A 24,685-nucleotide genomic window follows, 5' to 3' on the forward strand; every position below is an offset into this window, starting at 1 on the left:
TAGACAGAGAAAGCAGCATCAAACGTAATGCATGGCGGGAAGATTCTTTGACGTTTCGGTAAAGGTGTTATCACCTGGGACCTCAAGTCATACGCTTTCGTCAGTTCTCCGCCGATGACACAAGTGCAGTTTTAAATACGACTGTGGAGAACCACACACTCACGTTTGTTTTTTTCTTTAATTATAAAATTGCTTTTATTCATGTTTTGTGAATTCAGGGCGTAGGATTCATCGAACACTTCCCTCCGACATAGAAAGAGTGCCATTACGGTTAACAAATACTTTGCTTTGGAGTTATACTTTGATCTCCAGGGATGTCGGAAAAATTTAACACAACGACAAATGGTACGCAGCCAACATTTTGCTTCAATCCTACAGTGAGAAGAATCGGATTCACTGTTATTTACAGCTTGATTTCTGTAGTTTCAGTGATTGCAAATTTATTGATTGGAATTATTTTTTACAAGACTAAAACTCTAAGAAAATCCATCAACTTTTTCATCGTCAATATGGCCATTTCCGATATTCTTTTGCCGATTTTTCTTATACCGCCGATTGTGGCATCGTTATTCACTGTTGAACCTTGGCTGATCAGCGGTCCTGTTGGTTTGGCCTTGTGTAAGCTTGTAATGTTCTTGCCCCATGTTTCTGTTTCTGTGTCTACTGAGAGCTTAGTTCTAATGGCAGTGGACCGATTTGTGGCTGTGCTATTTCCGCTCCGATCCCCACTGATTAGTCCAGGGCTGTGCTCCTTCTTCATCCTCGCAACTTGGATTGTCGCAATGGCCGTTTCGTCTCCATATCTCTTCACAATGAAACTTGTTGAGTATCCAGACGGTTTAGTGTGCGAGCGAAAGTGGAGTGATACTTTTGGCGTCAGCTCATCGGTAGAAAAGTATAACCAAGCAGTTTTTACCGTTTCATTTTATGTTCCATTCGTTTTGATTGCCATACTTTACACAGTTATTTGTTTTAGGCTCAAGTTCCAGAAGAAACCAGGCGAACGATCAACCAACATTGAGCAACAACGCGGGAAAAGGGAGCGAAATGTGTTTAAGACGTCTGTTGCTATTGTATTGGGGTTTGCAGCGTGCTGGTTTCCTTATACGATCCACTGGTTACTACCGAAGCATTTCAGATCCGAAAACGCATCGTGTGGCTTTGAATACTTCACCGTTATTGCCTTTCTTTTGGCTCAATCAAACTGTGCTATAAACCCTTGCATATGTTTGATTTTTAGTGGAAATTACCGTCAAGGTTTCAAGAATCTAACGCAAGGCTCCCCTTTCTTCAATAATCAAGTCAATACTGCAGAAAGTGTTGTTTTCCAGCGTCGACGGGCAAGTGAAACAAATTAGTCTCAGATACATATGTGCATCAAGTAAACTACCGTGACTGACCAATTTTAAAAATCGGAGGGAAGCGAAATTTTTAGTCGGCCTTTAAAGATGAAAACACGCCGACCGCCACGTGAAACCTGTAATAAGGTGGTCATGTTCAATTCTCTATACTTGAACAGATTATCGAGCTTTGAATTTAGAATCTGTTCTTGAAAATTAAAAAAAGGAAATAAATAGTTGGATTCAATATCAGCTTTCTTTTTATCGTTCTTTTTCAGTTCTATTGCCTCTATGTTACATGAGAAACCCGGTAATGGGTGTCACCTGAAGCCTGTAATAACAAGCGATTGAGTTTCGTCTTTTTTTTTTTTTAACTTGATGACGACCTTTGAGTTTAAAAACGTTTACTTTAAAAGACGGAGACATAATTTAAGTCAACATCGGCTGTCTTCTGAATCTCTTTTTTCCATTAGAGGGACAATTTCCATATAAGGACAATTCAGCGAGTTTCGGAATCATCTGAGTTGACTTCACGAAGTCTGACGTTTCAGGCATTTTTCCAGTCATGTCCATGATTCTGACAGAGTCAAAGGGTGAAAGGAGGAGAAATTTTAAGTAAACCTCAATTAAACTTTGAAACTGAAACCAGGACACCACTTGGAGCCTGTAATACGAAGCGAGTAAGATTAAACTCCCTTTATTTGAACATATTATTGAACTTCCGATTTAAAAATGTTTACTTTAAGTCATTATCGGCACTCTTCTTTTATCATTCTTTTTTTTCCATGCCGTTTGCCATCAGAGGCAAATTTTCATACAATTACAAGAGAGAGAATTTCTGACACAGATGACTTGATTTCACAAAATCTGACCCTTTTATCTTTTCAGTTGCCCCCCCCCCCTCCCATATTTGATTCTGATACAGCCGAAGCGGTGAAGGGCAAATAAATTTGAGTCGCCCTCCATTGTACTTAATGAAAACGTACGTACCAACTGAAGCTTTTAAAAAAAAGCGGTCAAGTTTTCTCTCCTTATCTAAACATGATTATGAACTTTGAATTGAAAACGTTTACTTTATGGAAACGAATAATTTAAGTCGACATCGACATTAATTGTTATCATTGATCATTAATTATTGGCTTTCTTTTTTTCCGGCCAGAGCATAAAGAAAATTTTCATACAATTATAAAAGAGCGAGTTTCTGAAGCATATGACTTGATTTCCGACGATCTTCAATAAAAGACAGAGGATGCATTTTTTCCCTGATCCGCAAACCCGGAAATTGTTTGTCGCACTTTGGAATGATCGGCGGCTTTTGTAATACCTGTCCCATAATGTGATAAATGTTGCACTTCATAATATTTCTCGCACTTTTTAATAACGCGTGTCGTACTTGGTAATAATAAAGCTGTCACATTGGTAAAGCTACCATTGGGTTTACTTACAAAGTGCGGTAAGCGTTGTTGGAAGTGCGACGGGTTATTTCATTAGAGTGTTAAAACAAAATGCAAACGATTTTTCTCTTACTGACATACAAAGTCAATGCGTGTCCTGCGGAATTGTAACGACGACCCATTTTGTGAAAGGTTTTACAAAAGTAGGTAGCTCGCCTTTTTAGACAGATGCTGCAGTGCCTATTACAAAATATGTTAGTGATTAAAAAATGCCGCAACCATTTGCGTAGGTTATCATAAAATACTTCGTTATTACAAAATGACGCGGAACAGGGCGACAGGTATTACAAAGTGCGACAGAGTGAAAACTTTCGGTCTGAAATCCGTACTTCTGATTTTTTTTGTTTTTTTTTTTTGTTTTTTTTTTTGGCGCGTAAGATTTCAGACTAAATTGCACTCCAGCTGGTTCAAATACCATTATAAATTGAACAAAGTAATAATGATATCATTACCTCGGGGCTGGTCATTAAGTGATTGAATCAAATTCAATTTTCTTTTTCAGTGTAAAACGTCAATCATGGGCCATGATGTTTCAGCGTAATCTTGTGGGAAATCTTAACCTGAATTATAGTGGGTAAAGTATGAAGTAAGCATTATCTGTTTTTTACTCGTTAACTGATTTATCAACTATCTTGGACGAAGTAAGTGAGTCACGGAACATTTGTAGCCCTTTCCCTGACTTCAATTATACGGTAGAATTTGAAACTTTGTTGACACTCTGGGGAAACTGCTGCTTGCCATCTTTTGTGCGCCCACCTCCTCGTGCGTCTTCGCTTAACTGTAAGCCTCTAACAGGTCAAATTCGTGAAGACAGAGAAAGGGAGGAGGCTTGAGATCTTGATTTTATTAAATGTTACTGATCAAAAAAAAAAGAAAAAAAAAAAGAGCAACATCCGTGCAAACCTCATTTAAACAGAATTATTTAATCAGTAGCTTTCCTCTTTCAGATAGTTTTTCCACCCCCAAGATACAATTAAGAGAAATGACGTTAGGATGACGCACACTTGTAAATTCCATAGAAGTATTTTCAACTGTTTTTTTAACTAGCATGAGTAACTGTTTGATCAAACGAGGCCAAATGAAAGATTTCTTTTCATTGTATAACAGAGGGAAGCAACATACGATGCGGTGTAAATATATTATCAAAAAAGAAAGTTGATGATTGAACCTTCGGGATCTGGTAAATAGTCTGCCATAGTCGTATCTCTGGTAAAGTAATTGATAAGTTTCTTCCCGCGTTTTGTTTAGTCTTTAACAATAATCCAGACAAAAATGATATCCCATATTCGACAGAATTAAAGCCCTTTCTAATACAGATGACTGTAAGATTTTGTCAGCTACAGCTTGATTAATATGTTATTTTCATCGTTGTGTCCAACTGACAGGATTCCTTGATGCATATCAACGGTCCACACCCAAGAATAATTGTCTTTACGGCTACAGATTCGTTTCTAAATCCCTGTAGATGTTCTTTACTTGTTCTCAATGATTTATTTCGTTTGGGTTCAATTCAGTTTTACAAATAATACTTATTATTAAAAACTGGATCATTGGATAATGCAATTCAAGACTTTTTATTGGCTTAATTAGCCATTATGCCTATATGAGCCAATATACCATAATCTACAACTATGGTAAGCGTACGCGTCAGCTTGAAATTAAAAGGGAGCTAAAAAATTTAATAAAAATTAATAATTTAATTTAACGTTTTTAATAAAACAATTATTCCACTCGCGCTTGTTGGATGTGAGATGACTATAGCCAACGCGGTGCTAAGCGCCTCGTTGGCTATCTATCATTTCATATCCAACGCGCGCTCGCGGAATAATAAACTAGAACACCTGCCACCATGTTACATGGCATCTCTGTTAGCCCTGGCAACATAAGAGTTACTGAAGAGATTCTTAAGACCTCGACGATAATTTGTACTTAATATAAAACAGATACAGGGGTTCATAGCGCTGTTTGTTCGGCTCAGTAACAGACAAAATTGCCCTAATAACAGGATTCCACAGGGTATTGTAGAATTATTTTTAACTACAAACATTGCTAAAGTATAAATACTGAACGGAAACCAGCAGACAGCGAACCCTAAAACAATAGCAACGGACAGTTTGAGCGCATTTCTCTTTCTTCTCGAACGCTGAATTTGAGCGTTCATTGAATGCTCGCCTGGACTTGTTTGGAACTTCAGTTTCAAAAGAATCACAAGGTAAAGAATAAACATCAGAACGAAGGGGATGTAAAAAAATACGATAAAAAGTGCCATAAAGTATTTTTTCACCGACGAGGGATCGTCAGATACACGCATCCATTGCCGCACACACTTGTACTCCAGATGAGAAAATTCGACAAGTTTGAACGCGAGCAGATACGGGGTGACTATAGCTATGGCGATGATCCAAGTAGCGAGGATGAAGAAGGGACACAATTTTGAGCTGATGAGTGGGGAACGAAGGGGAAATACCACAGCTACAAATCGATCCATTGCTATCAGTACCAAGCTCTGAATTGACACGGCAACAGAGAGATCGGACATAAAAGGAACAAGCTTACACAAAGCTTCGCCAAGATGGCCACTGATTAACCAATTATCGACATGCATCTCTGTTACAGTTTTCGGGAACAAGATAATCGGCAACAGGAGGTCTGATACAGCCATGTTCACAATAAGATAGTTTATGGGTTTTCGCAAAGCTTTTGTCTTGTAAACAATTATTCCAATAAAGGAATTTCCAACCAGTGAAATAAAAAATAAAAGGCAATAAGCAATTGTGTGCCCAATTCTTTCTGCTGTAGGATTAAAGCAGTTTGACGGCCGGGTTCCATTCACAGTTACGCTCAAGTTCATTGCCATTTCGTAGAAGCGCTCTTCAGTGACCGCTGAAGCCAAGCGTTGCTCTTATGGAAGTCTCAGGCAGCCCTATTCGTAGTGCGGCCACTTACTGTGAAAGCGAAGGAAATTTGAATATCTCATTTAAGTAAAACATACCGAAACCAATTACTCTAGGCCTTTATTTGGGTTTGTTGTCACATATCATGTTTTAAGTCTTTCTACTTTACTTAGAAGTGACGCAAATTTGAATACTCAACTAGGTAAAATGTACCGATTAAGAATTTGTTCATGCTTAGCGTGCGTATATCGAGTTATGGATGCACGCGGAAAGGAATAACCGTGATAACATATAATGTCGAACATATACACGTAACCAGCTTCAAACCATTTTTTGTAGTATTCACCTTAAAGGTTAGATTTCATCATACTAACTATGATTTCATGTGTATTATACTTTCTCATGTCATTACATATTAATCAGAAACTCTATCTTTATTTACATGACTGTAATACGCACAAAAATATAGATCCTAGAGCTAGAGTTCAAACAACGGTTAGAACCGTTGAGCTAAGTTTCTTTTGGTATAAGGACGTGTAATACCTATCAGTATATGAGTATAAGATGTAAAGTATTGTCTCAAATTAATATTATTCACGAGTTTCGGAAATCAACTGAACGTGACGTGTCTTAGTCAGTTTTGGATATACAGCTAAAAATCCCTTAAATTTATTGGCTGACTATCATCGAGTGCTAATTTAAAAATTTTAGATACAATAAAACGAGGCTGCTCTAAAACAGTGATATATGTTAGGGTATTTTCTCAACCGACAGAAAGATACAACTCGTACCAACTTAACTACTTTATTCAATGACGTAGTAACCTTACTACGGAGCGATACCAATAACCAATACAATAACTATCCTCTTATCTTAGAGCCCCTTATAACACTATAATCTCAGTGCGCTACTGCACGACTCACAGCTCTCTTCAGAGATCCTTGTACCTTATCGATGTCCACAATACTTTTCCCAACGTAGCCCGGCTTCCACACGGCTGACGATTCTAGTAACAGTATAGAATTGCAACGATCTTTATCCGGCTCTGTAACAACACTAGCTCCTCTCAAAACGTTCTAGAATATTTCAAGGATCTGTAATACAACTATTTTTAGTATCATTACATCACTATTGCATCATAACAAAATATGCTGACTAATTAAGGGTTCTAAAATGTTCCATTAAAAGTTCTGAATGAGTCAGCATGTCTAAGCGTTCCAGAAACTTCCTCATCTCTATATTTAGTAATTATGTGACACAGCATTTTGTAGACAATACGGGCAGTCTCCATAACATATAAGATATATCTAAGAGCTTGACTGTAATCATCTGTGAATTATATAAATTTATTTATTTATTTATTTATAAGCTTCGCCAAAAACAATTTGGCAGAAGAGATCTCACAGAGCTAACGTTCCATTAACGAGACTCCTAAATCCAAGAGACTCCTAAATGCAAGAGTTTACAATACCGTTTGACCAAGCCAGTCACTTAGGCAGTTGTTAAAAGTGGGAAACTAGCTGTCGGCATGGCAAACTTTATTCCTTTCGCTCCGACGAAGGGCTAACGCTCGAAACGTCAGCTTTTATAATCGCAACGGTGGCCAATTTACCATTTCAACTTTGTTGATATACTCAAATTATTTTATTCCTTGATGCTTGTTGATTAATCTGTAGAAGAGCAGCTGAGAAGATTCTTAAGAACTTGACGAAAATTACCGCTTAAGGTAAAACAAATGCACGGGTTTACAGTGAAGTATGAGCAAGCCAGAAAGAAGGTAATAAGGGGCTGACTATTTAACTCTTGAGGGGGGTGGGTGATTTTGAAAAAAAATTTCCTGCAAGCGCTTATTGGAAGAAAAAAATGGCATGCAGCCCAAATGTAACAGAAAAAATGAGCATTTAGAACGGAAAAAATATCCTGCACAGCAGATTGCTAGAAAAAAAAATTCTTGATGACCAGAAATCACCCACCCCCTCCCCTCAAAAGTTAAATGGTCGGCCCCTAAGGTAGGTGTATTGGAAACCGCAAGATGACATAGTTTTTCTGTCGGATGAAAAGGAGATTAAGGAGATGATGATACTGTGTGGCAGCCAGCATATAGCAAAACCTAACACGATGGCAACTGACATCTTCAGAACATTTTCCTCTGTCTTCAAATGCTGTACTCTTACGGTAGCTGATTGCTCGCCTGGAATCTTCTGCGATTTAATTTTTAAGGCAATAGCAAAATAAAGTGTGGCAATCGGAACTAAAGGGACATGGCACAAAATAAAGATTAAACCCATCACGTAGGTTTGTACCGATATGGACTCCCCAAATGTCTCTTTCCACTGCCACCAACATACTAGCATGTTTAATTAATAAGCATGCCCATGCAGAAATTCGAGAAAATCGAGAGTCAACATCCGAGATGATTCTGTAACTGAGAAAAGAAGAGTTGGAAGTAGCTTTCATCCGAACTAACATAATCAATAAACGTTTCTGATATAAAATATGGTCGGCAAAAGGGATAATTTTCGAAAGATCTCCTAGAATTGTCATCATTATTATTATTAAGGAAATGACAAGAAAACGAGTCCAGAAACTGAGCCCAGCTACAGATGTTTAATGATATTGAATGAGAGTTGACAACTGCTGGTACGAATGATCACGCATTAAGCTAGCAAAAATATGATTATAACAACCAAAGGAAAGCGCGCGCTCTGATTGGTCAATTCAGCGTCCACCGTTTGCCCGTGGGTGTACGCTGTCGACGTGAGCAAATGTAAAGACTAGTTTTTCACGCGCGCTTGTTTTTTCTGGTCACTTAAGATTTGTTAAATAAAAGAAAACTCTTTTGCTACAATGTATCAATGATATGTTATAAGACAAATGGACAGAGTACACTATTGAGTTATGGATGCACTTAGAAGGTTTACTAAGTACTCAAGAAGCTAGAGTCGCTCTATCGCCTCGCACGACTGTTACGTTTCTTTCGTGCTTAGCAACCTCCCGCGTGCACCCATAACTCAACATGGTGCACGCCGTGGTGTTTACCATTGGTTAATCCGTGCTTCAGTGACATTGCAATTCAAAATTATATTTCAATCAGACTGTCATCGATAGTTTAATCTAGCCTGGAACTTACTCAGAAGCCTCGTTGCTCAGTAGACGGATTGGAGTTTTAAAGAAAATTTGATGGATTTTAACGAAATTTTTGTTAAAGGAAATTAAAGCCTTAGGACAATAAAAGATGGATCTTGTTATGTGCGAGACGAATGGTATGCTTTTATTGGTCTCCAGAAAAACTTGTTTTGCACTGAATATAATTACTAGGCTTTCGAAATCGAAAAGGAAAAGCCAGATAAACTGAGTTAGTATTTCTTAGGAACAGTCTGCTCATTTGCACGTGATCACCTGTACATGATTGACAGTGCCTTCCTTTTCAAGCCTCCTCCTAAATAAATGAGTTAACAAATTTGAGAACTTTTCAAACGCATAACATAGTATCCTCTATTAACTGTATGTTTAATTGTATGTGGTAAAAAGACCCTGGTCGTGTCATGCTTGTAAATGGAACTATCTTTTAAAACTTCAACTGTAGACTCCGCTCTTTTGAAAAATTTCAAAAGTTTATCAAAAAGTTTGTTTCATTTATTTGTTTTAATGGTTTCACTCGGTCCGTTGATCAACAGAACATAAAACTGAAACAGCATCAATTCATATTCTGATGCTCCAATTTTTGGTATGCCTGTATTTGTGACGTCTTAAATTTCGTTCTGCTTGTGTAGCTTAATTTCCGTCTTCCAAAATTCTATTCCGTTTGTTCAATTGCTGTTCCAGTGTTTTAAGCAAAGAATTTATAATCTGCACAGGTTCTACATAACAGAATTTGAAACAGGATTTTAGCGGCGATGAGCCCCTATAGTTGACGGTCAAAACTTTTCCTTTTTGACAGTTGACAGTGATATTTTAAGCCCTTTGACGGCTGCCGTCTTCTTCGTGAAATACTTTTCAACGAGTAGGTGTTTTGAGCAAGTTGGAGTAAAAGCAAAGAAAGGCATCCGCTAATTGGAAGCCACTTCAGTCACTGCATGCACGAAATGAAGCTAACTGCATTGGCAAACATTCAGCTATAAAATGCGCTAAAAGATAATGCCACTGACATTTGTTTTTGAAACATCTTCATTATGACCAGCTATAGTCGGCGTGCAGTAAATATTCGACATAGAAGGAGAACATTTACAAATGCATGCAAATTAATGGTCTACCCAGTAAATTGACACACCTGCTTTGATAGACCAATCTTTACCCGATAATTTAACGTAATGGTTAATTTGCGCACATTAATAGATCTATTCCACCAGACTTGTTCCTGTATGGCCAGATTCAGTGTGCAGTTCAATGACGTATTTATATTCTTGCTTTTTTGTGAAGACACAAGAGCCAGCTGAATAAAATGTAATTTTCTAAAATTTCTTCCCCTTACGGTCAATACTGAGCTGCATTTGTGAAAAACATTTTCAACGAGCAGGTAAAAATTATGGCGATGATCCAAGTAGCGAGGACGAGGAAGGGTCACAATTTTGAACTGATGAGTGGGAACGAAGGGGAAATACCACAGCTACAAATCGATCCACTGCTATCACTACCAGGCTCTGAATTGACAAGGCAGCTGAGAGATCGGCCGAAAAAGGAACAAGTTTACACAAAGCTTCGCCAAGGTGGCCGCTGATTGGCCAATTATATCGACATACAGAATATCGGCAGCAGGAGGTCTGACGCTGCCATGTTAAAAATTAGATAAATTATGGGTTTCCGCATAGTTTTCGTCATGTAAACAATTATTCCAATAAAGGAATTTCCAAACAGAGGAACAATAAATAAAAGGCAGCAAGCAATTGTGTACCCAATCCTGTCTGCTGTGGGATTAAAGCACTGACGGCTGGGTTCCATTCACTTTTACGCTTAAGTTTATCGCCATTTCGTAGACGCGTTCTTTAGTCAACGCTGAAGCCAAGCTGTCGAGAACATGATTACGTAATAAGGGTGTGACGCTGTTAATATTTACTTAGCATTGATTGCAGTCCGAAAATAGTCTTGAACACGTGCTTTTCGAGTCGAACGAGCGAGGAATGAAAAGTTTGTATCGAAAGTAATTAGCGTTGAGCTTGAAGTAAAGTTTGTATCGAGACACCTAATCAGAGAATTAAAGCGCTGCTATCGTGGAAGTCACAGGCAGCTCACTGCGAAAGTGACTGAAATTTGAATATATCATTCGAAACCAATTATTCTAGGCCTTTATTCTGGTTTGTCGTCACACATCATTTTTTTAGGTATTTCTACTTTACTTAATAATTTGGATATATCAACAGAGTTGAAATGGTAAATTGGCCACCGTAACGATTACAAAAGCTGACGTTTCGAGCGTTAGCCCTTCGTCGGAGCGAATTGAGGAATTGTGGGTTGTGTGTGCTTTTAAAGGCAGAAAACGTAGCTTCATTTTCATCTGCTGTTGTGTGAATTTTTCATCACGAGAGAAAGTTGACGATTGAGCCTTCAGGATCTAGTTATTTTGAACTAATGCATCTGCCATATCTTTGATGTAGGGATTGATGTGTTTCTTCCTTCATTTTGTTTAGTCTTTAACAATAATCCAGGTGAAGATGATATCCTGTATCGAGTACACCTATTGGTAAACTTCTCAGGAAGACAATTTGAAAGACAACTGGATCTCGTCTTATAAAGTGCTGCTTTTAGTCCCGTTACACAGCTGAAAACAAATTTTCAAATTTTATCTCTTAAAGAAACAAAGAAGAAAACTAACGAAGCGCAAGTCGAACCAAACGTTCTGGCTTGTCATTTTCCGTAAACTATTTTTCAAGGAAGTTTTGCAGTTGATCCAAAATCTTTTGAGCTCGACCCATTTTGATGGCTCGCCTGGCCAAACGCTTGAACCGGTGGCTACTCCTGTTGCAAAGCAAGGAGACGACAAATTCAGTACTTGTTCCGAGTTTTTCAACTCAATAGCGCTTTCCTTTAACTTCCAAACTGAAGACTTCCGTTCTTTATGGACTTTTTCGTCTGTCAGTGCATGAGAGCTCACCCTTCATGTAAGCATACCCGTTACACTGTGATCCGCGCTCCCTCTGATTAAGGATTTATCATCCTGTTTCCTCTGTCTTGATTCTAGCTGGGATGCTGTCAGCGTGATTGACGTCTTTTACATCGCTCATCTTGACAGTCTGCATGATGCGTGTAAAAGGTGAATCGAGTGACGGCCTTTATCACCACAGAGTTCTCTGTGGCTCAGTGGTAGTAAGAACGCGAAATCCGTTTTTCTCGAGTTTCAGAGTTTTTCTCTGTCCCACGCTCGTGACAAGACGAACAACACCTTTCTAAATAGATAAGAAGACTGGTTTATGCAAAGTATAAGGTCATCAAGATTGGCAAACATATGAGATGCAATAATGAAGTAGCATGATGAACTTAAGTAATTCACATATGATGCACGATCCTCGCAGTAGATAGCGCTATTTAAGCAATAGCGAAAAACAGACCTGAAAAAAATCAGGCCTGTACGGGATTCGGACCTCTGACCTCTGCGATACTAGTGCAGCGCTCTACCAATTGAGCTAACAAGCCAACTGGGAGCAGGCCGTTAAGTTGATTCGTAATAAACCCGTGAAAATGATAAATCAGATACAATGAAATATATGAAGTTCATATATTTCTTGCTTCATATATTTCTTTCATATAATTCTTTCTTATTTCATATATTTCTTTCTTGCAAGTTGATTGAATTTTTTAAGTAATTCAGGCTAAATCTGTGAAAATGGAAAAATGGACAAACAATGACCTAGCTCCTGTGATACACATTTGTTGATTGAATTTTTTGTCTTTGCAGGAACACAAAATGTAGGCGGAGTGGACTGATATATTCGTTACTACAGTTACTCACTAAAAATCGAAAAATTTTTCGCATGCACGAAGGCAATCTCAACCAACCTTATGTCTAATTTCCTATAATTAATAATCCGCTTTAGAAATGGAACAATCAGGATATTTATTTCAAAGTTTGTAGTGCAGTTGAGGAGATAATTCCCTTAAAATGAAGCTTCTACTCTACTCTTTGCTAGCATCAAGATGATGCAAATTATGGTGTAATCTCCCGATCAATCACAACGCACGCAAGGTTAAACTTCCATGGCAACCATTCTACCATGCCAATGAGTTGTATGTAGTCGACTCAGGAAAAGTCTTGATCTGGTTTTGAATAACGTGGCCCTGGGAATTATTCACCTTGATTGAAACATTTCCACTTTTTACGGGTTTGAATGACACGAGGTGAAGAAGAGAAACTCGTTTTGATGGGTAAATAATTTATTTCAACTGAAGTTTGATATTATTTTAGTCGCGCCGAATTATTTTAACTGACGCGAGAGTTCCAAGTGCGACACCGTTCGTTATGAAAATTCCCAATTTTGTTTAAAAGAATATAAAAGGATTATTTATTGAAATGCCATAATTTCTTTCTGTCTCCCCTCTGCGGAAACGGGATTATAAATGATTAATTTGCTGATTGATTTGTGTCAATGGATAACAAAACCCAAGACAAATTAACTTTAAACTTAATATATTTTGTGTAAAATTCCTTTAGTATTGAGTATGACGAAGCAAGAAATAAACTACATTCCATGAAGATGAGGAAAACTTGTGTCATTCTAATCACGTAAAACATGTACCGCACATGACGATTTATCCGAAGCACGCATCTAAATCAAATTGCATTAGACAGAGAAAGCAGCATCAAACGTAATGCATGGCGGGAAGATTCTTGTAAAGCTCAGGTGAAGGTGCTATCACCTGCGACCTCAAGTCATACGCTTTCGTCAGTTCTCCGCCGATAACACAAGTGCAGTTTTAAATACGACTGTGGAGAACCACACACTCACGTTTGTTTTTTTCTTTAATTATAAAATTGCTTTTATTCATGGTTTGTGAATTCAGGGCGTAGGATTCATCGAACACGTCCCTCCGACATAAAAAGAGAGTGCCATTACGGTTAACAAATACTTTGCTTTGGAGTTATACCTTGATCTCCAAGGATGTTGGCAAAATTTAACACAACGACAAATGATATGCAACCAACATTGTACTTCATTCCTACAGTGAGAAGAATCGGATTCACTGTTATTTGTAGCCTGATCTCTGTAGTTTCAGTGATTGCAAATTTATTGATTTGAATTATTTTTTACAAGACGAAAACTTTGAGAAAATCCATCAACTTTTTCATCGTCAATATGGCCATATCTGATATTCTTTTGCCGATTTTTCTTATACCGCCGATTATGGCATCGTTATACACTGTTGAACCTTGGCTGATCAGCGGTCCTGTTGGTCTGGCCTTATGTAAGCTTGTAATGTTCTTGCCCCATGTTTCTGTTTCTGTGTCTGCTGAAAGCTTAGTTCTAATGGCAGTTGACCGATTTGTGGCTGTGCTATTTCCGCTGCGATCCCCACTGATTAGTCCTAGGCTGTGCCCCTTCTTCATCCTCGCAACTTGGATTGTCGCAATGGCCGTTTCGTCTCCATATCTCTTCACAATGAAACTTGTTGAGTATCCAGACGGTTTAGTGTGCGAGCGAAAATGGAGTGATACTTTTGGCGACAGCTCATCGGTAGAAAAGTATAACCAAGCAGTTTTTACCGTTTCATTTTATGTTCCATTCGTTTTTATTGCCATACTTTACACAGTTATTTGTTTTAGGCTCAAGTTCCAGAAGAAACCAGGCGAGCGATCAACCAACATTGAGCAACAAAGCGGGAAAAAGGAGCGAAATGTGTTTAAAGGCATATTTTCATCCGAGATCCTTTGCGGTCGTTTGTTTTTGTTTTGGAATCGCACTATTGTTAAATGGAGAACTCTGATAGTCATTCACAAACACTATTAAAAAGAAAAAAAAAGATTTGGTGAAGAACACAGTAAACAAATTTGCAGCTAAATATTTGAGACTGAAAAATCATAAATCGAGTCTGTGTATAAAACTTGTACAAAGCTTACTTGAAGTTGAAGGAAATTGTTCGGCTTCAACACTAAATAAAATATAAACAAATAACCAATATTGGCTAAAACTGATTTACTTTACACATTTTGATTATAGAATAATGACTTGTACAAATGAGATCGCTTACATACATACCTCAGGATCTCAAGTAAAAATCAGTCAAATAATTATTCTCACCTCGAAAAAATCTCCCCGGAGTCTCTACTTCCATCGTAGGAACAATGCAATAACATTTCTGCAAAAGTACTGTCTGTAGTGTTACCGAAACCCATGATTGTTTTCCTTGCCCTCCATAAATCATGCACAGACTCTCGAAGTAGAATAACCTTTGCCGAGCCGGGCAGACCCGGCCTTCCTCTATACCGCTTCTTCGGCGGCATCAACTTTCAAATGACGTTTTTCACCGTCATACATGTAAGAATTAAAAACTATTTACTGATATGGATACTACGATAGTTTGTTGTTCGCACATGATTCAAGATGGAACTTTGAAAGCCCTAATTAGTAAGATGGAAGAAGATATCAAAGCGATTCCGCAACTTCGAGGAAAATAGCGTATTTTTCATATATGAAAAATGATCTGGGCGCGCAAGGCATCTCGGTTGAAAATGGACCTTTAAGATGTCTGTTGCTATCGTATTGGGGTTTGCAGCCTGCTGGTTTCCTTATATGATCCACTGGTTACCACCGAAGCATTTCAGATCCGAAAACGCATTCTGAGGTTTCGAATACTTCACCGTTATTTCCTTTCTTTTGGCTCAATCAAATTGTGCTATAAACCCTTGCATATGTTTTATTTTTAGTGGAAATTACCGTCAAGGTTTCAAGAATCTAACGCAAGGCTCCCCTTTCTTCAATAACCAAGTCAATACTGCAGAAAGTGTTGTGTTCCGGCGTCGACGGGCAAGTGAAACAAATTACTCTCAGATACAGATGTGGATCAAATAAACTACTCTGACTGACCAATTTTAAAAATCGGAGGGAAGCGAAACTTTTAGTCGGCCTTTGAAGATGAAAACACGCCGACCGCCACGTAAAGCCTGTAATAAGGTGGTCATGTTTCAATTCTCTATACTTGAACAGATTATCGAGCTTTGAATTTAAAATCTGTTCTTGAAATATAAAAAAAGTAAATAAATAGTTGGATTCAATATCAGCATTCTTTTTACCGTTATTTTTCAGTTCTATTGCCTCTATGTTACATGAGAAACCCGGTAACGGGTGTCACGTGAAGGCTGTAATAACAAGCGATTGAGTTTCGTCTTTTTTTAACATGATAACGACCTTTGACTTTAAAAACGTTTACTTTAAAAGACGTAGAAATAATTTAGGTCAACATCGGCTGTCTTAGAAATCTCTTTTTTCCATTAGAGGGACAATTTTAATTTTCATATAATGACAAGGGAGTGAGTTTCTGAATCAGATGAGTTGACTTCACGAAATCTGACGTTTCAGGCATTTTTCCAACCATGTCCATGATTCTGACATAGTCAAAGTATGAAAGGAAGAGAAATTTTAAGTAAACCTCGATTAAAATTTGAAACTGAAACCATGTGGAGCCTGTAATACGAAGCGAGTAAGATTAAACTCCCTTTATTTGAACATATTATTGAACTTCTAATTTAAAAATGTTTACATTAAGTCATCATCGGCACTCTTTTTTTTTATCATTCTTTTGGTTTTTTTTCGATGTCGTTTGCCATCAGAGGCAAATTTTCATACAATTACAAGAGAGTGAATTTCTGACACAGATGACTTGATTTTACAAAATCTGAGCCTTTTCTTTTCTCAGTTTTTCCCCTATTTGATTCTGACACTGCCGAAGCGGTGAAGGGCAAATAAATTTGAGTCGCCCTCCATTGTACTTAATGAAAACTTACGAACCACCTGAAGCTTTTAAAAAGAAGCGGTCAAGTTTTATCTCTCCTTATCTAAACATGATTATGAACTTTGAATTGAAAACGTTTACTTTATGGAAACGAATAATTTAAGTCGACATCGGCATTTTTTGTTATCATTGATCATTAATTATTGGCTTTCTTTTTATTCCGACCAGAGGCATATAGAAAATTTACGTACAATTATAAAAGAGCGAGTTTCTGAAGCATATGACTTGATTTCCGATGAACTTCAATGAAAGACAGAGTATGCAGGACATTTTTTTTCCTTGATCCGCAAACGCGGAAATTGTTTGTCGCACTTTGAAATGATCGGCGGCTTTTGAAATACCTGTCCCATAATGTGATAAATGTCGCACTTCATATTATTTTTCGCATTCAGTTTTAATAACGCGTGTCGCACTTGGTAATAATAAAGCTGTCACATTGATAAAGCTATCATTGGGTTTACTTACGAAGTGCGGTAAGCGTTGTTGCAAATGCGACGGGTTATTTCTTTACAATGTTAAAACAAAATGCAAACGATTTTAATTCTTACTGACATACAAAGTCAATGCGTGTCCTGCGCAATTGTAACGACGGCCTATTTTGTAAAAGGTTTTACAAAAATACATACCCGCCTTTTTAGAAAAAGCTGCAGTGCCTATTACAAATTATGTTAGTTATTAAAAAATGCCGCGACCATCTGCGTAGGTTATCATAAAATGCGTTGTTATTACAAAATGCCGCGGAACAGTGCGACAGAACAAAAAAGATGCGAACTCTTTCGGTCTGAAATCCGTACTTCTAATTTTTTTTCGCGCGTAAGATTTCGGACCAAATTGTACTCTACCCGGTTCAAATACCACTATAAATTGAACAAAGTAATACTGATATCATTACCTCACGGCTGGTCATTAAGTGATTGAATCTAGTTATTATAATATCTTTACTGGGTTCAATTTTCATTTCCGGTGTGAAACGTCAATCATGGGCCATGAGGTTTCAGTGTAATCTCGTGGGAAATCTTAGTCTGAATTATAGTGGATAAACTGTGAAGTAAGCATAATCTCTGTTTTCTTATTAACTGATTTCTCAACTATGTTGGACGAAATAAGGGATGTTACTAAAACTGGTAACGGGGAACGGGGAATGGGGAACGGCGAACGGGGAACGGATGTACAGCGGTAACCCGCCTGAAAATTCAAAATAGCGGAGTAAAGGGAAGTAAAAGGGTCTGGCAACTAGTTTTGAGCACGTGCTCTTCGAACGCGATGGTCGGAGCAAAAAGCATGGACGGTAAGTGTAGGTTTTATTGAAGGATTTTACTTTGAAATGTTGAGTGCCTCATAAATTTAGTTTTTGTCTGGCACACATTGCAGGTTGCACAGAAATCAAATCCTCGGAGGGGTGAGTATCTTACAATTCATGCACAACATTTGAACAATCAACTCAGAAATACAAGCTCGTGGCATTTATCCTTATATTCATAGAGTAATTGTACTGCAAAGTAATGAAGTTTACCTCCAATATCTTCACCGTTAAAGGCCCTGTGTGCCACGAGGCATGAAAAGGATTGACGATGATGATGATCTTCACCATTACAACCAAGCAATATCAATAATGTTGTAAAGCAAACAGCTGAATGACTTTCACGCCCATTATGGGAATCACTTTCTCTTGAATATGATCAATGCAGTGTAAATATTATTGTAAGCATTAGTATGAATGTGAATTCATACACCTACATTCTTGAAGACATAACTGATGTTTTCCTGGTCTTCTCCTTTGCACATAGTTCCGACTCAGAGTCGATACAAAGATATGTTCCTGATGTTATTTTGCGGTAAGGTAAACAGCTATCTGCGTGTAGTAATTTTAATAACTAGGCTGGTTATTACGTTTCCTAGCTCATTTCTGTTAATCTAAGATATTACCTCCTTGCTACTTATCTGCAAAAAATGCTGTTGGGCAATGCAAACAACCAACATACCCAAACTCTGCCAAACGATGTAGATTTCAGGAAGGAAAAACAAAGAGAGACGTCAGAACAAATGGTGGCAGCCATTGCAGAAACGCTGACTTCGAATTCTCGCCTCGGAATACTAGGCTTCGTGGGTTCGCCTGGGTAATAGTTAAATAAAAGCGAGTCGTCTAATTTCGCTGCAAACGGCGACCTAGCGATAAAATCAGTGTTTGTAACATCGTTTACTCCGCCATTTTGAATTCTCAGGTGGGTCACCGCTGTACACCCGTTCCCCGTTCCCCGTTCCCCGTTCCCCGTTCCCCGTTCGCCGTTCCCCGTTCCCCGTTCGCCGTTCCCCGTTTCCCGTTCCCCATTACCAGTTTTAGTAACTTCCCGAAATAAGTGAGTCATGGTACGTTTGTGGCCCTTTCCCTCACTTTAATTATACAGTATAATTTGAAACTTTGTTGACACTTCGGGGAAACTGCTGCTTGCCATCTTTTGTGGAGTAAGGTGCGATATTGCACTTTATCATATGGCTGTGTCTCCCAAAGACTGGTAACTACCAAATTCACAAATTTGATTGGCTGAAATCAATGTTGAGACCGGTATAGATTTTCCCCTGTAGACCGGCATCTAGACCGGTCTAGAAAAAAAAGGTACAAAGAATATAAAAAATTGGCATATAAGACAGCCGTATAATAAACATCCTATTAAGGGGGGATTCTACCTGAAATTAGCTCAAAATATTGTTTTTTTGTTTTCTTCAGAAATGCGAGGTTCAACTATTCGACTTTACACTGACGATCGTTTTTACCGAAAAATTTTAAAATATAAATGAGAAATTACGTTAGAAAAGAAGAGGTATCTAAATAGAAATCTCGTTTCCATGGCAACCAAAACAGCATTTTTTGTTTCTTACTTGTTTACCAGCCTGTTTGGAGCTCAAAATATGTCAAACAAGCCCGAAACGCCCCTTAGAATCCTTGTGCTGTCTTACATGAAGGGGAAAATAAGAAATTGAAAGAGTAACACTGGAGACGAGTGAGAGATTTTTGTGTGAAAGTTGTCACAGTGTATTGCGAAATATTGAACTCCTTTTGTCTCTTTTGTGCTGGAATGACTGGAAAGAAGAAAAGAACCGTTTACAGGAAAACTAGGAAAAGAAAGGGGCATGGAGGAGATCGTAAAAAAGCGCAATTACTGAAGAAAAGCGGTTGCAACAGGAAGAGTGAACCAAACGAACCGACCCCAGGAACTTCGCACGATCAGTCTGATCTGTCAGATTTTGGCGAAGAAAGCGATCAGCTTCCTAGTTCTTCAAGGAAGAAGATGAGATTCCAGAGCTCAGAAGATGAGTCTTCTTCAAGTTCTGATGAAAACAAAAAAGTTTTCGAGGTAGCTGAGGTAGAAAAAGGATACAGGCTCGTTGATCTAAAGAGCTTCTCTTCTGTGCTCTCAACTTTACACAAATGCGAAGAAGGTGAGAAAAATATCACACATCATAAATATGCTTTTCAGCCCCTTGAACCTAAAGAAAAACGATAGTTAGAATTATTTGCAGAAAAGGAGTTTTATTATTGTTTAATCATTTTTTCTGATCTTTCTTCACTGCAACACTTGTACACATTTATGGAGGTGTGAACTAATGCTCCAACATTGTGGTTCTGTTTGGTTCAGTAACTATAGCTAATAGCATCCTTTTCCGTCATGTTTTTAATATAGGAGACCTTACTATTGAAGAAAATACCGCTAGCCGTTATGGACTGATGTCAGATCTCTCCATTCACTGCAATTCTTGTGATGAAAGTACTCCTTGGCAGACATCACCCAACCTTGCCAAGAAAGGCAAATCATTTGATGTCAACCGGAGAGCTGTCTACCACTCAATAGAAACTGGAAGTGGCTACGAGGGACTCTCTTCTTTCTGTGCGATAATGAACATGCCTTGTTTGTCAAGAGCTGCTTACTACAAGCAAGTTGATGTAATTTTGGAAGCACTGGAAAGTGAAGCAAAAGAAGAACTAAAAGGTGCAGGCCAAAGGCTCCGAAAGCTAATCATGGAGGAAAATGGCATCTCAGACAGCACCACAATAATTGATGCTGCTGTTAGCTTTGATGGCACTTGGGCCAAAAGAGGTTTCACATCACTAACAGGTGTTGTTTTCGTCATCTCAATTGACACAGGAGAAGTTTTAGACTATCACGTGATGTCTAAATCTTGCCGTAAGTGCTCCCTAAAGAACTCACAATGTGAAGGGAATGTGGAAGAGTTTGAAGAATGGAGGAGGGAGCATGTTGCATCTGGAGATTGTGACATCAACTTCGAAGGCAGTTCACCTGCTATGGAAGCAGAAGGAGCTTCTGTTCTTTGGAATAGATCCATCGAACTTCATAACATGAGGTACAAATGGATGGTGTCAGACGGGGACAGTAAGGCCTTTAACACTGTTCAACATGCCTATGATGACTGTGAAGTTATTAAACTGGATTGTGTAGGCCATGTGCAGAAAAGGATGGGCAAACATTTAATGAATTTGAAGGCATGCAGTAAGGGTAAACTTGCTGATGAAAAACCTATAGGAGGGCGTGGCCGGCTTACAGAAGGAAAGATCAAGCAGCTTCAAAGGTACTATGGCCTAGCAATCCGGCAAAACACCTTGACCAAGGCAAATCCCTCTGAACGGGAGGTTGACATTGCAGTTTATGGTATGAAAAAAAATATTATTGCCATTCTCCATCACTGTGTAAATTCAACTGACAATGCTAAACAACACCGCTTCTGTCCACCAGGTGATTCATCATGGTGCAAATGGCAACAGGACCAGGCAACAGGAACCAGTACCTACAAAGGAGATGACTGTTTGCCCGAAGTCTTCGTGGAGACTCTAAAACCCACATTTGTGTCATTAAGTGACAGTAAACTTTTAGAAAGATGTGTACGAGGAAAAACCCAGAACCCAAATGAAAGCATCAACGCAATGGTTTGGGTCCGGTGTCCCAAACATAAACACCATGGAGTGAAAGTTGTCCGGTGTGCTGCTGCGTCTGCAGTCTGCCACTTCCACAGAGGTGCAGAAAGCAGAGAAAGATTGATGGAAAGGCTTTCAATTCCTGGAGGTGCATTTACTGAGGATGCATTTCGACTAAGAGATAATTCAAGGCTTCGGAAAGCTGATAAGCAGGCAACGGCCAAGGAGAAGAAGCGCCGGCAGGGATTGCAGCTTATCCGTACTCAAAGAGAAGCGGCTCTTCGTGAAAAAGAAGATGTTTCATATGAAGCTGGGGCATTCTAACTCTTGCTCTTGCCTATCCTAATTATATTTGAACTTATGGCTACTCATTGACTTCATAATTTGAATACAGGAGGTGTTTAATTTTAAAATCTTGTAACTTTAGGCCTTTTTTTCTCAAAACGTATTTTTTAATACTTGAGAAAAGATTACTCAAGAAGTATGAGAGCTATGGACCTGAAATTTTTAGGGATTGCTGATCTAATTGAGTTATTTGGGATGAGTGAAGGAAAATGCCATAGAGGTCTTTCTAAAGAAATGATTAAACAAATAGTGATCATGTGTTAGATGTGTAACTTGACACCAGTGCTGTGATGTCAAATTTAAAAAATTCTTGAAATCCTTCACTCATCCCAACAAGTATTCAATATTCTTTAGAATAACAGCAAAATATTGGTATTTCATTGAAACAGTTTCTAACAATCTTTACTCAAGTACATATAGGTGAGACACTACAAGTTGTTAATTGAAATGACCGGTGTCAGGTTACATTTGCTGCAGGTGTGACATAACACCTTTTTTTGAAAAATATAGTTCATAAGCTTTCCAGTGATATATAGTTTTAGATAGTTGTGACCAAAACTTAAATTCCTACAATTATTTGAAAAAATGCACTTTTTTTAGGTAGAATCCCCCCTTAACCGAGCTAGGTCGGTCTGTATGGGAGAATCCAAGTTGACCTTGGTCGCTGGTACAGACCTCACTGCGTTCGGTCTGTACTGGCGACCTCGATCAAGATTCTCCCATACAGACCTCCGCTCGGTTAATAAGAACTAATGATATGCATTATATACTATACTGAGAAATAGTGTATATATACTAAATATACTGTATATACTGTAAACATATACAGAGTCAGGAGCCCATTATCCGGAGCTTCCATCTTCCATACTGTGACGCTTGCGACAAACGAGATCGAAGTCGAAGGGTGTCGCTAAAGCGTGTTAATGCTACGGGACTATCTTACAGGTCGTGTGCTTCAAGTACCAATAACCACGGAAAACCAAGGTTGACGGTTAACGGTGATTTAATGATGATAAACGATTAGCGAACCAAGATAGACAATCACGATCACGATCGTAAACTGAAATAACAATGCAATTTACTTAAAACGTTGCGTAACTCATGAACAAAACGCTTAGAGCAATTAACCTGCCTCCGTCGATAACGCGATCAAAATTAACAACAATCAACAGGAATACTCGAAAATCATAATAAGCTACATGGCGTTCCCAGTTTAGCGTCTCATTCTTTGATTCGCCCCCTTTAGATTGAGATCAATAAATTGTACTATTGTACGACTCTGTACGTTAGCGTGCTTCTACCAAAAACAAGAAAACTAATCAAAGGAGGAAACTAGCAAAATTACTCACATATCGGTCCCGCTTGTGCCAAAGGTTAAGAACCAAAAACGGGAAGTCGAACAGATAGAATGGACAAGGCGAAATACAATTATACACTAGCTAAAGGGACGCTAAACGAGGCTTTTATACGCGCGTGGGGACGCTAAAATATCTGATTACAAACCAATCGAGAATAGACAACAACGTAACCACATCCGTAACTAAAGTAATTGGTAACAAACAAATCAAATTCCACTTAGACTGAATGAATCGTTTGAGTATCCTTAACACATACTTACCCTCTGAGCCAACCCTGCCCCGTATCTTTCTACTTTTAGAAGCACCTCCCACGGCGGTTTTCGCGGGTGTTTTTATAATAGCTAATCATAAGAAAGCTGTCGTCTCTACTGTGTTACGTCTCTATTGTGTCACTTGTAGGCCGCACGAAATTATTTCAATAATGGCGGAAAGCGCGGAAAGATTAAAGAACCCCCGCAGTTATCTCAGTTCTAAAAATAAAAAGATACGGGACAGGATTGACTCAAGGGTACAACTGAGATGGAAGCTCCGGGTAATGGGTTCCTGACAGAGTATAGTTTAACTGTAAATTCCATATACAGAGTATAGAAGTGGACTGTAGGATGGTGCGTATATTGTGTATATAGTGTATATTGTTGTATATTTATACACTTTAGACACATGTCCATTGTATAAAGTGTATATTCGGTATAAAGTGTATGTAGTGTCTATTAGTTTATACAGAGTATCGAAGTGTACCGTATGATAGAGTGTATATTGTATATTTAGTGTATATTGCTGTATATTTATACACTTTAGACACATGTCCCTTGTATAAAGTGTCTATTCGGCATAAAGTGTATGTGGTGTCTATTAGTTTATACAGAGTATCGAAGTATACCGTAGGATGGAGTGTATATTGTATATTTAGTGTATATCGCTGTATATTTATACACTTTAGACACATGTCCCTTGTATAAAGTGTATATTCGGTATAAAGTGTATGTAGTGTCTATTAGTGTATGAGGACGACGAAGGAAGGGGACGACAACCGAGCATGTAAAATTCAAAAGGCCTGGTAAGGACTGAAGTTAGCTCGCAAAACTCTTGATAATGAAAGTAACTTCATTACATCAACATGATCGATCAGGAAAGAATTGCAGCTCTCCACTGACAATGGATTCCAAATCACATTAAATTTTTCCGCATCATAGATCGCATTCATTCATATTAGATAATCAATAATCAATCTGCGTGAGGCTATTCTTGAGGTTCGCCGTTAGTCGTAAAACGGCCAAAAATTTAGCTGTCAAGCGTAAAAATTGATGGATTTTGGCCGTTAGTCGTAAAAAATTTAACTGAAGAAATTTTCCTTTTAATCACAAAGGAAGGAAGATAACCGTTCGCCGTAAAATGGCCAAAATTTTCACCGTCAGGTTGAACGTAAAAG

The 24,685-nt window shown here is 38.3% G+C and overlaps 3 protein-coding genes, 1 long non-coding RNA gene and 1 pseudogene across 6 annotated transcripts; 4 read left to right on the plus strand and 1 right to left on the minus strand.

Moving 5' to 3' along the window:
* The first annotated feature begins 184 nt into the window (after nt 1–184).
* On the plus strand, nt 185–1,592 carry LOC111338306 (RYamide receptor-like; annotated as a pseudogene).
* A 1,249-nt stretch (nt 1,593–2,841) lies between these two features.
* Nucleotides 2,842–4,244, plus strand: LOC148719478 (uncharacterized). The gene is made up of 3 exons (XR_015993770.1): nt 2,842–2,937; nt 3,297–3,380; nt 4,180–4,244. It is a non-coding gene; the product is annotated as an uncharacterized LOC148719478 (long non-coding RNA).
* Nucleotides 4,245–4,503: 259 nt separating this feature from the next.
* On the minus strand, nt 4,504–6,775 carry LOC111338305 (QRFP-like peptide receptor). 2 transcript variants are annotated; one of them, XM_022944765.2, is made up of 2 exons: nt 6,636–6,775; nt 4,504–5,739 (listed from the first exon to the last, which is right to left on the minus strand). In XM_022944765.2, the coding sequence occupies exon 2, from the start codon at nt 5,649–5,651 to the stop codon at nt 4,647–4,649; it is 1,005 nt and encodes a 334-aa protein (XP_022800500.2). In that variant the 5' UTR covers nt 5,652–5,739; nt 6,636–6,775; the 3' UTR covers nt 4,504–4,646. The 2 variants fall into 2 exon arrangements, with proteins under 2 accessions (XP_022800500.2, XP_088596525.1); XM_088740399.1 differs by having other exon boundaries at nt 6,612–6,750.
* Nucleotides 6,776–12,762: 5,987 nt separating this feature from the next.
* LOC148719479 (RYamide receptor-like) lies at nt 12,763–15,811 on the plus strand. The gene is made up of 3 exons (XM_088740108.1): nt 12,763–14,603; nt 15,391–15,397; nt 15,460–15,811. The coding sequence occupies exons 1-3, from the start codon at nt 13,974–13,976 to the stop codon at nt 15,684–15,686; spliced, it is 864 nt and encodes a 287-aa protein (XP_088596234.1). The 5' UTR covers nt 12,763–13,973; the 3' UTR covers nt 15,687–15,811.
* Nucleotides 15,812–19,285: 3,474 nt separating this feature from the next.
* LOC111320071 (uncharacterized) lies at nt 19,286–22,429 on the plus strand. Of its 2 annotated transcripts, XM_088741549.1 has the most exons (3): nt 19,286–20,064; nt 20,307–21,290; nt 21,375–22,429. In XM_088741549.1, exons 1-3 carry the CDS (start codon nt 19,701–19,703, stop codon nt 21,875–21,877), a joined length of 1,851 nt encoding a protein of 616 aa, XP_088597675.1. In that variant the 5' UTR covers nt 19,286–19,700; the 3' UTR covers nt 21,878–22,429. The 2 variants fall into 2 exon arrangements, with proteins under 2 accessions (XP_088597675.1, XP_088597674.1); XM_088741548.1 differs by having other exon boundaries at nt 20,307–22,429.
* The last annotated feature ends 2,256 nt before the right edge of the window (nt 22,430–24,685 follow it).

This window comes from Stylophora pistillata, chromosome 12 (assembly GCF_964205215.1).
Source record: "Stylophora pistillata chromosome 12, jaStyPist1.2, whole genome shotgun sequence".
In the NCBI taxonomy this organism is placed as follows: Eukaryota; Metazoa; Cnidaria; class Anthozoa; order Scleractinia; family Pocilloporidae; genus Stylophora; species Stylophora pistillata.

Bases quoted from the DNA above. Each gene is read 5' to 3' on its own strand.
- LOC111338305 (XM_022944765.2), bottom strand. From the start codon at position 5,651: ATGGCAATGAACTTGAGCGTAACTGTGAATGGAACCCGGCCGTCAAAC.
- LOC148719479 (XM_088740108.1), top strand. From the start codon at position 13,974: ATGGCCATATCTGATATTCTTTTGCCGATTTTTCTTATACCGCCGATT.
- LOC111320071 (XM_088741548.1), top strand. From the start codon at position 19,701: ATGACTGGAAAGAAGAAAAGAACCGTTTACAGGAAAACTAGGAAAAGA. The intron at 20,065-20,306 runs GTGAGAAAAATA...TTTTTAATATAG, and splicing joins TTTACACAAATGCGAAGAAG to GAGACCTTACTATTGAAGAA.